At 36.2% G+C, this 16,283-nt stretch overlaps 1 protein-coding gene across 18 annotated transcripts in view; it reads right to left on the reverse strand.

The window, feature by feature from the left end:
- Window positions 1–78: 78 nt before the first annotated feature.
- Window positions 79–16,283, reverse strand: part of LOC109056836 (basement membrane-specific heparan sulfate proteoglycan core protein-like) — a 92,189-nt gene continuing 75,984 nt past the window's right edge. For 16 of the 18 annotated variants that reach the window (XM_042751419.1, XM_042751417.1, XM_042751416.1 and 13 more), the window contains 25 exons: window positions 16,174–16,251; window positions 12,451–12,586; window positions 12,225–12,376; window positions 11,978–12,107; window positions 10,839–10,982; window positions 10,613–10,747; window positions 10,297–10,478; window positions 10,012–10,207; window positions 9,738–9,917; window positions 8,526–8,786; window positions 8,245–8,407; window positions 7,056–7,153; window positions 6,695–6,961; window positions 6,464–6,576; window positions 6,191–6,338; window positions 5,708–5,824; window positions 5,270–5,287; window positions 3,919–4,003; window positions 3,657–3,801; window positions 3,435–3,537; window positions 3,226–3,335; window positions 2,889–2,997; window positions 2,698–2,796; window positions 2,386–2,607; window positions 79–316 (listed from right to left, as the gene is read on the reverse strand). In XM_042751419.1, coding sequence (XP_042607353.1) covers window positions 84–316; window positions 2,386–2,607; window positions 2,698–2,796; window positions 2,889–2,997; window positions 3,226–3,335; window positions 3,435–3,537; window positions 3,657–3,801; window positions 3,919–4,003; window positions 5,270–5,287; window positions 5,708–5,824; window positions 6,191–6,338; window positions 6,464–6,576; window positions 6,695–6,961; window positions 7,056–7,153; window positions 8,245–8,407; window positions 8,526–8,786; window positions 9,738–9,917; window positions 10,012–10,207; window positions 10,297–10,478; window positions 10,613–10,747; window positions 10,839–10,982; window positions 11,978–12,107; window positions 12,225–12,376; window positions 12,451–12,586; window positions 16,174–16,251 — 3,624 coding nt within the window. In that variant the 3' untranslated portion in view covers window positions 79–83. The remainder of the gene's footprint in view (window positions 317–2,385; window positions 2,608–2,697; window positions 2,797–2,888; window positions 2,998–3,225; window positions 3,336–3,434; window positions 3,538–3,656; window positions 3,802–3,918; window positions 4,004–5,269; window positions 5,288–5,707; window positions 5,825–6,190; window positions 6,339–6,463; window positions 6,577–6,694; window positions 6,962–7,055; window positions 7,154–8,244; window positions 8,408–8,525; window positions 8,787–9,737; window positions 9,918–10,011; window positions 10,208–10,296; window positions 10,479–10,612; window positions 10,748–10,838; window positions 10,983–11,977; window positions 12,108–12,224; window positions 12,377–12,450; window positions 12,587–16,173; window positions 16,252–16,283) is intronic. The other 2 variants (XM_042751421.1, XM_042751415.1) reach the window with 2 other exon arrangements.

The raw sequence follows: 16,283 nt of genomic DNA on the forward strand, positions 1-16,283 counted from the left end.
ATAGTATTTAATATTTAATATTGAAAGTTGGCTGTGGTGTGTAATGAACTTTGTGTTTAGTGTGTTGTCAATTCTCATATGTATTATTCATACATCATGCTGACATTGGCAGGTTTGGGCAAGATGTCCATTTTGGGCACCCCTCCCAGATACATGGGTGTGTGGATATTAAGGCCCTGGGCCTTGCCTGGAGATGATCTTGTGATTTCTCGTGCGTGGTCCACCTTCAAGGAGCCGTCTTTATTGAGCCGCTCCGCCACCACGCGATGCCACTGACCCAGAGACACGGGCTCCTGACTGCGCAGAACTGCCTGACCTGAGAACATGGGGAAAAAAAAGCTTATTTAGCTCGGAGAGGATTAGGAACAAGCCACTATATTCAGCTTCTGTAAGGTTACATTGCACTCAGGTGAAGATGTACTTTTCATTTTGGTGTCAAATAACATTTGTTTGAAAGGTCAAGACCTTTTAGGTGGGAAAGGGGGCACAACATTAGAGCCACAAATTTGTTTTTGTTTTAGTTTAGAATTGTACTGTACATCTACATAATTTTTAAAAAAAAATCCATTTAAAAGTTATGATATGAAAAAATTATGATATATATGATATATTTCTATTATGATATATTTATATATCTATATCTATGTGCGCCAAATTATGCAAAATTCTTAAATAATATGTTTCTAAATTTAAACCATTTAATTTATTTTTTTAATGTAAATGTTTAGAGCTATGAAAAAATACAACCACACAACTCAGGGGCTTGGTGTCCAACATCTGGGTAAGAGGGTTGTAAACATTACATCAAATTAATAGAAAATCAACAATTTCATATTAATACAATATTTAGTTTGACCTCTTGAGGGTGATGATCACCATTTTCTGAAGGTTAAGCCCTTCCTTTCTGGGTTATTATTATAAACTAAAATTAGAATAATAAAAAATAAACATTTACATTACTTAAAATCAAATAAAAATCAAGTGAAATAAAATAAAATTGTTAACTAAACCTTGAACATTAAAAAAAACTAAAAACAAAACTAAAAAAAAATAAACCCTGAAAACAAAACTTTTTAGGTGTTTAAAAAATAAATAATAATAATAAACATGACAAAAACACAAAACTTTAACTAAAACTTTAAGTAAACTACTAAAACTTTAACTAAAATTATATATATATATATATAAAACTTTAAGTTTGCTACTAAAATTTTATATATACAGTACAGACCAAAAGTTTGGAAACATTACTATTTTTAATGTTTTTGAAAGAAGTTTCTTCTGCTCATCAAGCCTGCATTTATTTGATCAAAAATACAGAAAAAAATGTAATATTGTGATATATTATTACAATTTAAAATAATTGTTTTTAAATTTATTATACTTTAAATTATCATTTATTTCTGTGATGCAAAGCTGAATTTGGTAGGATCATTATCACATGATCCTTTAGAAATCATTCTAATATGATGATTCATTATCAAAGTTGGAAACTCTGCTGCTTAATATTTTTTCAGAACATGTGATACTTTTTTAGGATACTTTGATGAATAAAAAGTAAAAAAAAAAAAAAAAAAAAGAAGCTATGTTTTTTAAAATATAAATATTTTGTAATAACAATATACACTACTGGTCAGTAATTTGGGGTCAGTAATTTTTTTTCTTTGTTTTTTTTTTAAATAAAATCAATACTTTTATTCAGCAAGGATGTGTTAAATTGATAAAAAGTGATAGTAAAGAAAATATATTATTAGAATATATATTATTAGAATTTTTTTTTTTTTGAATAAATGCAGTTCTTTTTAACATTTTATTCATGGATATATTAGACAGCAGAACTGTTTCCAACACTCATAATAAATCAGAATATTAGAATGATTTCTAAATGATCATGTGATAGACTGGATGTTACATGTGACACTGAAGGCTGGAGTAATGATGCTGAAAATTCAGCTTTGCATCACAGGAATAATTTTTTTTTTTTTTAAAGTATTTTCAAATAGAAAACTATTATTTTAAGTTGTAATAATATTTCACAATATTACTGTTTTTTTCTGTATTTTTGATCAAATAAATGCAGGCTTGATGAGCAGAAGAAACTTCTTTCAAAAACATTAAAAATAGTAATGTTTCCAAACTTTTGGTCTGTACTGTATATATATATATATATATATATATATATATATATATATATATATATATATATATATATATATATAAATAAAACTAATACAAAATAGCAACAAAAACTATAATATTATGCCAACAACACTGAAATAACACTGGTTTCTTCATATGACCATGATGCACATGCACAAAAATTTTTAATAAATAAATACAATTTTTGCAAAGAATACATCATGATTTGATCATCAGATCGCTCACCTGTTCCAAGTTCATATCGGAACTCGACATGTCCGTCCACCATGGATAACGTCACAAAGTCCTCCACTTTCATCTTTTTGCCTCCGCTGAAGAACATCAGCCCATCTGAAAACATGGGCTTGAACTCCATCTCAATCCGGAGGTCGTTATGAATATTAGTAAGAGGAGGATACGCAATATAAGACTCGTCTCCATCAAACAATGGAGTGGTTACCAGAGTACCTGGGATTGTCATGAAGAGAGATAGTGAGAACCACATTTGACCTTAAAGTGGTTAGAACATTTAAAATGTGACTGGATATTGAGCTTTACCATCCATGCACTTGTTTCCAGACTTGCCCAAGTGACAGCGGCAATCGTAGCCCAAACCACTGGGTCGGTTAATACAGGTGGCATCTGGTCCACAGGCCTCTGTTGCAGTCATAGGCAAAAAGAATAATGAACAAAGAAGTCAATCCAGCATGTTGTTTACAAAACCTGATCCTGATTTTATAAATGCTGACCTGTGTGACAGTGCAAGGAAGAGTGATGCTGACAGTTGCTCCCTGTGAATCCTCTTGTGCAACTGCATTTGTAGAGACTGGCGGAAGAGTCCTCACATACGCCACCATTCTGAAACACACACATTGCTTTAGCTTATCAAAGAGGCCAACCACAAAAAAAAAAAATGCATTCACTGATCCCAAAAAGTTAGAGAGACAAAGTATTTGAGGAAAAGAAAAAAAAATCAATTTAAGATCACTGAAGCAATAAAATTCACATATGTGAAAAGTGTTCAAACACTTTTTTGGGTCACTGTACTTTTTAATTCAAAGAACAATTTTGTTTGTAAACGATTACCTGACATGGGCGATCCTTGCAAGTGGGACAATTCGAAACTCCGGTGGAACTTTTATCAACGTCCTTGAAAATGACCTCTTCACCTTGGATAATCAGCTGCTTGATACAGCCTTGAAGAAAGACCAAAACTCAGTGTAGGAATGCAAATGATAATAATGCTACAACTGACACTTTCCAACAAAATTCACATAACATAAGGGTATTCTCACCGACAAACCCTGTCTTGAGGCCTGCAGTTTTAGCAAGCATGCTGTAGTTTGGATAACCGCCCACAAAAAGATCCTCATTCAGATCCAGACCCTTGAATTTTCCCTGCTCGGACACAGAACATGTTATACTACATTTGTTTAATCGCCACTATACTACCATTTAACATGGTTTATTAATAAGAAAGCATAACAAATCAAATTATGGAGAGAGAGATTATGCACCTGTGAGGTTCCATTTATAGGAGCTTCTCCATCCACAACAAGAGAGCCCTGAGTCTCATTCCTATACAGCTTCACTGTGTGAAACTCGCCCAGTTTAATGGGAGTAGGGTAACGAATGGTTGCCATACCAGAGCCTACATCAAACCTGTGGAAGGATAATATGCACATTTGGAACATCACATTAAAAAGTCAAAGTTAAATTTAGCTTCACATATGAAATTTTATATGCTTAAGATTACGTTGATATTGAAGATTAATGTACCTGAATTCAGGACGGCCCCCCACCAATCCAAAAGATAAGAAGTCAGCACCGGTGGTCTTCTTTTGTCCATTATAGAGAATCATACCTGGACATAAAGGGAAAAGTAAGTCCAGTGCCAGCATTCAGCCTAGTTAACCAAAAAGCTCGCCAGTGCACAAAGCCATTTTCCCTCTGTTTTAGCTGAAAGTAAAGCATCATGCTGAGGGAAAAGCTGCTGCCATGTTCAGCATTTCACAATACCAACGCAAGCCACATGCATGGACACATGCCATGAGTCTTCCCGTGCTCATCACATGGGCATAATGACTATCAGATGGGGTAGTACAGACCAGTTGCCCTCAACTGATGGGTTGCGACCCAAAAAATGTGTTGGATTACCACTTCGTCCAATATAAGTTCCTGAAGCAAAACTTTTTGGGAAGCACTGCTACAGAACATGCCCTCTGGGTTATTAGTCATTCTAACCAAGCTTGTCGAAAATTCTCAGTTTTATGTGTAAGAATGCACAATATATTGTAACCAATCAGCAGATATTAGCTATTATAAAGTTATTGGCAGGGCTGCAAGATTTTTTTTTTTTTATGGGGGGGGGGGGGTGAATTGCATTAAGATAGTATTATGTATATATATAATTTTAAATGTGATTGCTATTAAAAAAAAAAAAATTGGTTTGTTATTGCTTGTTTGTACAAATCTGCACAATTTGGCCAAAATGTTGTGATGGCTATAAAAAGACAAAATATTTTTAAAATGTTATTATTTTAATATTAATATTTTAGTTTATTAATATATTTTATTTTGAATTATTTTTATCACTAAATAAAATATTAATACATATACAAATACTACATAAAATAAGAAATATTACTATGGTAATAGTAATAGTAATAGTAATAGTGTGCTCTGTAAAAAAAAAATGTATAAGAAAACAATATAATTGTACTTTACATTAAACTGTAAAATTGCAGAACTAATATAACATTTATGGCTGTAACAAACTCTTAAAGCTTCTCTTTAAAATGACTGATTTTAATTTTAAGGGTTTTTTAATGATTTAGAATTTTTATTTGGAAAGAAACAATCAATTTTGCACACATACTGTATAACTGTCGCTACCAGGTGTAAAAGCTTCAGTCGGTTCATGATAACAATCCTGTATCATGCTGCAACCAACTCAATGTGAAGCAGAAATGCTTTGATGAATAGTATAAACTATATTCATGCCTGCATATGTTCATTAGGACCCTTCTAAGGGGCCAGTGAGAGATGCTAAGCTGCACTGTTGCATGGCATTAAAACATCTTGCAGCATGTGCTCTCTCTGGCACTCTCAGGCAAGCAAGCAGACTCACCGGAATACAAAATGAGCCCTTCATACCAAAGAGATGTGAAAGAGGGCAAAGAACAAAAAGAATAATTGAGTTTGCATACAATAAAGAAACATATAAAAGAAACTGTACAAGGACTGAACTTTTTAGAAACCGTGTGCTCTTTACAAGCAATACTGCAAATGAATTTTTGTAGCTAAAAATAAAAATTCTGTCATCATTAATTCATTTGTGTGGCTTTCTGTCTTATGAGGAACAAACAATTAGACATTTAGAAAAACGTTCAAACAGGTGATTTAATGAGTAACAGTCACTATAGAAAATACCTGTGAGAAGATTCTTTCTCAAAATGATAAACATTTTTTTTTTCTCAGTAATGACAAACTTTTAAATGAAGTCAGAACTGCATATTTAGAACAGATCTGGTGCAGTGAAGTATCTGGAAGATTTGAGGATCCTTACCATCAACATTATCCGGCCTGAAGGTAATTTTGATGCTGAATGCATGGTAGGCGTTTCTGATAGTGTGGAGTGTGAGGTAAGAGAGTGGCTCCTGGGTAAAATAGGGCATCACTCTCTCTGAAAGACCATATGAACATGAATGAATGTTAGAGACACACCATCTCAGAAACTCTTCAGAGTAACAAACAGCTCATAAAAAAATAGCTTGGTGGTGGTAGCATAATAATTAATGTTTCCATATCTCCACACTGTAAGACATCCAAAAAGCAGCATTTCATAAGTCACTTTGGATAAAAATATCTACTTAATGACATTTAACCAGATGCTGTGGAGATGTTTAAGCAGAACCACACTTTGTCTAACCATCCTGATGAAATCAGTGCTCTCATCACAAAGCCACAATTACAGACAAGCAGCATTGTGACTAAAGACTTACTCTGGAAAAAATATGTAACTACAGACAGAAGGGACTCGCATACAGACCATGAACTACGAGTCTGGTGAATGCCTCGACTTTTCCTTGCTTATTAGCAGCCGTACACACATACGTTCCTGCATCTGTGTGTGTGACACCAGGGACTGTCAGGACATGGCCATCCTGTCTGCACTTAGGGGGCAACTCATTCTCCACCTGAAAGAAGAGCACACATGGGCTTAACGATCTCTTTTTAAAGTGAACAGAACCATACTTAGTACTCTAAGTACTTTTGGTGTTTTGAATTAGGGCAAAATTTAGCCAGGAAATGTAAAGGTTACCTTTGACCATGTGATGGTCGGGACTGGGTATCCAGATGCAATGCAAGGCAAGACCGCATCAGAGCCAACAGTTACGTCCTTTGATTCAGGCTGTGCAGAAATCTGAGGCAAGGCTACAAAGTGCATTGGATTTAGGACTCAGCTTGCCATTTTTATGGTGTCACATAATACAAATAAAAACCACTGGCAAAAGAAGCATCATAAACATCCTGGATATAATAATGTACTCACACTGGATATTAAGGACCACCTGGTTATACTCCGAGCCAACATTATTAGTGGCTGTGCAGCGGTACTGTCCTGAATCTGATTCGACCACATGATCAATCCTCAGGATGTTCCCATTTATTTCCACATGAACAGGTAGAGAGCCTCCCACTTTACTCCAGCGCACCGTGGGCTCAGGATCACCGATCGCATGGCACTCAAACTCCACCGAGCTGCCCACCATCACCGTCTGTACTGATGTGCGCACATTGATCATCACTTTGGGTAGAGCTGTGAAGACAAAGAGCACAAAGTCATTGGTTTAGTTTAGTAAACCAAGTTTAGTAAACCAAGTTTTGGAAACATATTGGATATCATAACGGACCTTGAATGGTGAGTTTGCCACTGTCCTGAGCCTGTCCAAACAGACTTGTAGCTCTGCAGGTGTAGATTCCCTCATTGCTTTGCTCAAGGTTCTCAATTCTGCACAAATATTAGAAATAAAGGACACAACATAACTCAAAACATTAGGGTATTTTATTGCAAATAATATTACATATCCCAAAGAAAATATTATTTAACATAAAATTAAAGCAGGGGAAACAGATAAATACATCAAAAACTGCATGCAAAATCACTCAACAATGTCATAATTTTGTCATAATCAGCTAAACTGATCATTTATAAACAATTTTTCTGTAGATTTCTTTTTTACTTATTTTAATGATTAAAAAAGTAATTTTGTGCACTACCCTGTTAAAAAAAAACTGTTATTACAAAAACAATAAATAAAAAAATAATGTTCCTTAAAATTAGCATTATTTTCTCACTTTTAACACAATTTGTAGTGTTAACAGCAATCTTGACCATACTATTAAATTCCATTACTGTAAGTTTGTGGAAGAAAAATGATCAAACATATTTTTCATTCAAGTTATGGGAAGTTTTTTTTAAAATTTAGCAAGGACATATTAATTGATCGAAAGGTAACAGTAAAGAATTGCTACTAACAAAATTCTATTTAGTAATAAATGCTGTTCTTGTGAACTTTGAAATGTATCACAATTTCCGCTAACATATTAAGCATCACAAATGTTTTCAAGATAACAGTAAGGAATATTTATTGAGGATCAAATCAGAGTATTATTATTTCTGAAGGATCATGTGACACTGAAGACTGGAATAATTGGTGTTTTGCCATCACAGGAATAAACCGTATTTTGAAATATGTGAAATAGAGAAATGTTATTTTAAATTGTAATTTTATTTTTGATTAAATAAATGCAGCCTGGGTGAGCATAAGAGACTTCTTTCAAAAACATAAAAAATATTTTGAATAATAGCGCAAGTTTATTAATTCACACAAACCAACATTTGGTGGTGAATTAGTCAACCTCTCCTTAATCATACAGATCTGGAAGTTTGTTACCCACTCTGGTGTTTTTAAATCTGATAAATTTACCTTAATTATGATATTTATTATTTATTTATGCCTTCATGGTTTTTAAGGTGGTTTATAAATAAATGACTGATTGATTGTTTGATAGTCGATGTTGATATTAGACGAGACTCACCTGAGCACTCCGTCTTTAATGTGATGATTTGGTGGAAGAGCTCCCCCCTCCTTCAGCCATTCAATCTCAATGTGAGACCCTCCTTTAGCAGCACAGGTAAACTCCACAGCGCTGCCCAGAGCCTTCACTTCTACCTGTGGGGACACTTTCACTGACAGGGGTGCTGCAGGACACAGAGGTCAGAGGTCAAGCTGAATGCTAGTTAGAATTCATCTGATGATCACTTTGTGAGTTTGAAGGAATGCATGATGCATGCATTAAAGTGAACTGTCAGTACTCACATCGGACAGAGACTCTGGCCAGCGCTTCACTCTTGCCAACCTTGTTGCTGGCCACACACTTGTATGTCCCAGCATCGCTCTCCTTGGCCAGGTTGATCTGGAGGTCTCCTCCTTGCTGCTGACCAGTAGGAGGCAAGCTGCCATTGACCTTAGTCCACTCGAAACGCATGGGCGGGGTGCCATGGGCCAGGCACTGCAGGCGGATTACCTCACCCACTCGCACGGACACGTCATCGGGCAAGGAAGTGGCATAGGGTGGGGCTGCTCCAACCAAAGAAATGTCAGTTAGAGGATGTTGGATAATTACCACGGGCTTATTTTAGAGAGCTTTACAACAACAGGAAAATATGCTTCACACTTCTTGGAGGAATTCAGACAAAAGCTACACTGTTAAAATGTAAAAAATATATTTTCAAAAACATTAAATTCTTTTTGTTGTGTTTTCCACCAAAAAATATTTAGACTTAAACAAAATAAACTACCTCGGAAAAAAAATAAGATTTTTTTTTTTTTCTGAGGAAACCTATTTAGTGTATTTGGTTATACTTTTTATTTTAAGGTGTCCTGCTGATGTGATGTTGATGTGCCCCTGTTGATGATCTTGTTTTAAGCTTAAATTTTCTATAAATTTTGTGAGGTTTATGTTTAAAACAAGAAAAAAGTGTACCAATGGAGTAAGAAAATCAATTATTTTACAAGATAAATTAATTAAATGTATATTATCTAAAATGTATTAATAGTTTATTAAATGTAGAAAATAGGTACAATTATAATATATTCTAGATGTTTTGTTTTGTTTTCTGGCAAAAGACAAAAATACTGAATAAGAAAATAATTTTTGCAATGGACATGAAAATTTGTAATTATAATATATTCTAGATGTTTTGTTTTGTTTTCTGGCAAAAGACAAAAATTATATATATATATATAAGATATATACCTATATATATCTTATAAAAACTGTATGTGGTGTATAATAATTTTGTAATAAATATCTAGATGTCAGACATGATTGTTCAAAAAAGATGTATGATAAATATATTCTCTAAAGTCATAATATTATAAGCAATTTTGCTTCAAGTACATTCATTTGATTTTGGGGAAAATTTTTCTGGAAAACAAAGTAAAATATAATTAAGAATACTAACTCTGAACATGAATCAGAGAGACAAGGAATAAAAACAATCATCTCTAAAAACAAGTTAAGCTCACTGTCTACTTCCAGCATGATGGTAACTTCACTGGTGCCCATGTGGTTGGTGGCATTGCAGACATATTGACCAGAGTCCTGACGGCCCACATTAGGTAACACCAGGCTGTTGTCAACAATCTTGTGTCTCCAAGGCAGAGAAGAGCGTTCTTTAGACCACGTGATGGTGGGCTTTGGGAATCCTTTAGGTAAGATTAAAAAAGCTCTTTAATAGCAGACATTTTGCTTGTTTCATCTTCACCTGTTGTATTTTAAAGGTCATAAGGTTGCTCCTACCATGGGCGTCGCAATGAAGTGTTGCAGTTGATCCCTCTACCAAGACTATCATAGGCTCACGTACGCTGGCACGGGGGACAGTGGGCACCTGAGACCCTCCTTCAACAAACACCTCTACTCGAGTCTCAGTTGTGCCCTGGTTGTTCTGTGCAGTGCACACATACGTGCCACTGTCTTCCGGCCGTGCAACTAAGATCTGAACATAGAATGAAACACACTTTGATTAACATATAGAAGCAAATGATTGTGAAAACAACAACAGCTCGACTTCAGACGGCCCATAACCTGCATGATAGCACTGGAATCGACGGGCACAGGGCTGCTCAGCATCGTTTTGCGGTTGTTGTCTAGTCTGTGCCATCTGACAGAGGGTCTTGGCTCTCCAGCGGCCTGGCATTCGAGATTAATGGGATCACCAACCCTGATTCGCACCGGTCCTGCAGGGGTCACTACAGCCTTAGGAGATTCTAAGAATGAAATCAGACAAAAATATAAGAATAGGCTTATAAGATGGAGCATCAAAAATGTTCAGAAAAACTGATACCAAAAATGGAGTTCACCATCTGGAATATTATTAATGACTGTTTCTGAACTGGTTTACCTCTCACGATGAGTGAAGCTATGCTGTGGGTCATTCCGAACAGGTTGCTGGCCACACAGCGATAGGTGCCCTTGTTTTTGGCTTGGGCATTGGTAATAGTCATGAGTGAATTGTCAGGACCAATCTTCACGTTATCTACAGAACAAATGAAAAGAAGCAAAATCATTTCTATTCAGGCATCATATTAATTGATGACTGACATGAAAAGTGAATTGCAGCAGTGTACCTGGCAGAGGCAGGTTGTTGGTGGGTTTCCACTCTAAGCGCACCGGCTGGGCTCCGCTGTGGACCCTGCACCTGAAGCTCGCTGACTCGCCCTGCTTCACTGCTGCGCTGTGTGGCTCAATGGAGATAATGGGGCTCTGGAGACCTACTCCACAATTAGGCCACAAAATACAGTAGGCACATGTTGAGAAAACACAGTAGGCTAAAAATTAGGCTAAAAGTGCCATTGAAAGTGCTAAAAATATTCCACACATTTAAAATGTGGAGGACAAATCTGCCTACTGTATGTAGTGCAGTCTTCTCATTTTTGATCTAGTTATGGGTTTAGCGCTTCTCAAGATAAAGTAGTGAATTCTTCTTGTCATATTAATTCTGTATTTGCTATTATTTTTCAGCCCTAATTTGTTGCAAATGTAAATGTATGACGTCCCCATGAGAAACAATTACTGTCCTAATAGGGCTTGAGATGAAAGAAAAACTGCCCTAAAAACATAGAATGTGAAAAAAAAATACTCCGAAAAAAAAAAGAAGAGAGCTGTATAATTTAACATTTCAATGATTCAGTTAAAGGGGTCATTGGATGCTGCATGCACTTTTACAAGCTATTTGAACTGAAATGTGTGTTGGCAGTGTGTGTACACAACCACCCTATAATGATAAAGATCCATCCAGTGGCTGGAAGAGAGGGGCGGGGTGAGTCAACTGTTGTCAAGGCAACACTAAAATTGTGTGTTGTATTTTGCTGTAGACGGAGCTGTTTTTGACAGGGTAAAAACAGTGTTGTTTTACACTACCAATGAGAAATTTTAACCAGACTATGTTAAAGACTTTTCATTAAGACCCTAAAGAATCATATCAACTGGAAAATCGGCATTCGATGACCCCTTTAAGTATTTGACATAAAATGGGCACCATTATGGGAAAAAAATATCAAATATGAAATATCATTAAATGAATGCTTGGGACAAAGCAAAAGATGAAGGGCTGAAGTGAAGAAAAACCAAAATATGAAGATAGATGACATTTGGCAACATTATGAAACAGCCTCTGCCTTCATAATAGCATGTTTGTTAATGATCTGCAAGATGAATGTGATGGTCATTGATACTTTCCTGTTTCTCATCAATCTAGGGGACTTACGGGAGGAGCTGGATATCACAGACACAGATACAGAAGCCTGACGGGGGAATGGTCCGTCCTCCACCTGACAGATATATTCTCCAGCGTCATCTGCAGAGGCCAGCAGGATCCGCAGCTGAGTTCCCAAAACCTTGAGTCATATGCACATGAAAGCACACATATGGTTCATATTTAACACTCGGCTCAAAGATCTGTCATACATACTTCACATGAATCAAATATGCCTCATAGTGGGCTGAGATAAAACCTGATGATTGGATGACAGCAGGCCGCTTGCCCTGCTCCATTTGACAGATGCTGGAGAGGTTCCTGGGACGATGCAATTAAGATCTAGAGTCTCTCCCTCCATTACAGAAGCAATAGAAGGCTGGATGGTGACTCCAGAGGGGATGATTTCTCCTGATCACCATGACAGAATAATATTACTATTATATCCTAAAAATACTAGTCTAAAATGAATGGATTTGCCTCACCTCTTTTTACAATGACCTCAATATGAGCTTCTGAGGAACCTACAGTGTTAGTTCCAACACAGAGATAGGTGCCTGCATCAGACGACCTGATATTGGGTACGAGGAGAGTGCCGATGTCAGTGCGCTCCATGCGGGCCTGAGGAAGATATGGATGTATGGATATTTGAGGTACATTTTTAGTTAATTTATATGGAATCTAAACCCTGTTCAGACTACACAATATTTTTTGTCGGTTACGATGGTCAGATTATTCGATTTTGATTCATAAAATCTTGTTGTGTCGTGAACAAGAAACATGTCAGACTATACGATGCTACCCGAACATTCATCGAATGCTGTCATAAACAATGTGCATGCTGTCATCAATAGCGCGAGACAAGAAAGAAGATGCTATGAGCGTAAACAAACAATGGCCAGCAAACAACGTGTTTTGCCCTGTCTTGTCATCAGAAAAAAAACCCGTACCAGATACCATTGTCTCCCTTTCGTTTTGGCATTTTGAAAGCTTGTACAAAGGTGCTTATGCGCTCCTATTGGCCAGGGTCACAGATATTATGGAACTTGTCATGTACAACGAAAAAAAAAATTAAACATGTTAGTCTTTCTGTGTTGATGTCATGCACTATGACACACTACACGAGATGAAACGATTGAATCGTGTGTCCTGACGCCCATTGTGGTAACTTATACGAATTCCCACGACACCCTACATCAAGCAGATTGTGGCAAAATTGGGCTAAAACTGTATAGTCTGAATGGGGCTTACGATATTATTGCTGTGGTAATTTTCTGTAAATCTGCTTTGAAATAATACACATTGTAAAAAGTGCTAAATAAATAAATTGGCTTGACTTTTTTGTGAACATCAAGTAAGTTTGGTCAATAGGAACAGAATAAACATAACAGCATTATTAATAGAAGACAATTTAATACTCAATACTTACCTTGACAAGACTTAGTTTAAATAAAACAGTTTAAATACATTAATATACAGTAATACCTGCAAATAAATTAAGTAAAAAGCATTTTAGTGATTTATGAAGAGATTTTTGTTATGAGGCCATCACCATGTCCTAACCAAGACTAGTGTGATGTGATGCAACGAAATTGTTCGTAAACACAGCCAATCAGAACAATTCTCTCACTTTCTCGCACCTGCAATGCACTGCAGCTTAAGAGTGCAAAACACATACCAATAATTTAGCATATTTGTTATGTTTTTTTTTTTTTACGGAAATTGTTATATCTACTATATACTTGACTTAATTATTATCCTAGTCATTTATCAATAGTGGATAATAAATCAGAGGTCAAACAAATTCACAGAAAATTGCTTTATTACTGCACTTCTGTGTTGCAAAATGGTGGATAGTATTCAATTCTACACTTCCACAATCAGGCTACGTTTCATCCTGCAGTGCTCATACCTATGACCTAATCCCTAGGAAGGGTTTAGCCTCCACTATCAAGTGAAAGCTTTGAAGGGATGAGGGGTTCATTGGAACTCACTTTTGTGTCTATCTTGCCTAATTCAACCTAGACAAAGCATAATGGTAGAGAAGCCTCCATTAGTTGTACCCTTTGAAATTCTTCATTCCGAAGGGCCCTTTGAAGTGACCAGTTTTGAACACTAACATTTGAAAACCCTTCAATATGATTTTCACTCCAAAGTGCCCTCTGGGGGCAGATTTATACCATTTGGAATATCCTCCTCCTTGTTTAATGATTAATATGCATGAGGAGCATTACTTGTATCCAAAAAATATGAGCTCAACATGGCAGACATAATCCAAATGCCTCACAAAATGCAAAGGCAGTGTTTGTGGTGGCTTAAGACATACAGGTACACTTTTAGACTTAAGATTTTTTGTGTTTTATCTGGTTAAGACAGTGTAATTTTTTATGCCTCATAACAGATTGTTATTTGTCATTGGTGTTACATTTATGGTGCTACAGGTCTATATTAGCAGATGATTAACCTGCAATTACCTGTTACTGATTAATGGCAGTGGGGACAGTGATTATTTCACGTGACGAGACATATAGTGACAGTGGACAGTTAAAGCAGCTAGTGGCTATGCTACAAAACATCTAAATCCTACAACTGGAGACATCCAGGCCTGTAAATCAACCTTCAAATGTAAACATATTTATAGTTTCTTCGCTTATTCTGGATTGTAAATCTGGATTCATATAGGCCTGTAAATCAACCTTCAAATGTAAACACATGTATGCAAAGAATCTCTAAAACTGATAGTTACATCTGTAGTGTACTCGCTGCAAAAGAAAACACGACTGTATTCAGTAAGGAGGGGTGATATTTTTTATCCAGGGGTAAAGCTGCTTAACTCTGATCTAGTGAAGCGTGGCGGCAGTAGAGCCGGGATGGGGCAGGCTTGGTTGAATGAGTGTCTGAAACCATTCACAAATTTTCAAAGCGGCCCGTTTGCTAGAGCACACAGAATTTCTGCATGGCCGCACGGCAGACCAGAGCTCACCCTGGGAAAAGCTGACACAATGCAGCAATGCTCTCAGGCAGAACAAACCAGTCCACAAAGACACAAGGTACGCAAGACACCAAAGCCCTCCAGCAGCATGGGACGGGTCGTCCATGTCTCATATCTCGAATAACCCAAATCTAACAGTGCAAAAACCTGTACAGTGGGGTTCAAAAGAAATGGGTCCACTGCTTCTGTTTGGCTTTCTATTTTGCCATTTTTCTAATTTAAAGCATAACAATTTGAGTCCAGAGTTCAATTGTAAAATGCAAATTAATTTCAGTATTTGGTTTGTACAGCCTTTGCTTTAAAGAAATAGTTTACCCAAAAATGAAAATTTGCTGAAAATTTACTCACCTTCAGGCCATCAACAGATTTGTTCAAATTTAGCATTACATCACTTGCTCACAAATGGATTCTCTGCAGTGAATGGGTGTCGACATTAAATCGTTGGTTCTAGCCATAATATGTCTTTAACCCAACATAATGCTTCCTTTAGTTAAAAAGTCCTTCCTCTCCTGTCTCTCTCACATCAAAATATTTTGTCAGAATATTAGAAAATGTATTATTTTTGCTTGTAATAGGTGTTTGATCAGTGCATATTTCACTCCTGATTAAGACAAGACAACTTTTTCACTGGAGAAAGCAATATTATGGGGATACAGATTTCATATTTTATGCGGAAGCAATGGTTTTAAGTCAAAAATGTCTTGATGGATTTATTACAGATGTGCAATTTGTGGATTACTTACATTACTTGTGGATTATTGTGAAGTTTTTATCAACTGTTTGGACTGACGGCATCCATTCACTGCAGAGGATCCATTGGTGAAGAGTTAATGTAATGCTATATTTCTCCAAATCTGTTCCGATAAAGAAACAAACTAATCTACATCTCACAAGTCCTGAGAGTAAGTAAATTCTCAGCAAATTGTACAAATTTTTTTGGGAGAACAATTTAGAATTTTGCACCACACTGTACATACTCTTTGATAAATGAAAGCAGCACATCTGTTTACCGGTGCAAACTTGAAACGAGCAAACTTAATATTGTTTGTACTCACATAAGTAATCTACAATGCTTTATTTGGCTAATAATCTAATGGATGTCACGTGAATGATTAAATGAATCATGCATTTAGTTCACATAGATTTTGGTGAGGGTGAGTGAAGCGAGACAGGTGGGATGGGACGCGTGAGACAGACATCAGACAGATGGACAGACCTGTAGCTCCTCAATACGTCTCTGTAACACATCGAGACTGTTGCTTTTAAACTGATGGAAACCGTGAGAAGGAATTGCCTGAACAAACACCAAGACACGGGATGAAACAG

The sequence above is a fragment of the Cyprinus carpio genome, chromosome B23 (assembly GCF_018340385.1).
Source record: "Cyprinus carpio isolate SPL01 chromosome B23, ASM1834038v1, whole genome shotgun sequence".
Classification (NCBI taxonomy): Eukaryota; Metazoa; Chordata; class Actinopteri; order Cypriniformes; family Cyprinidae; genus Cyprinus; species Cyprinus carpio.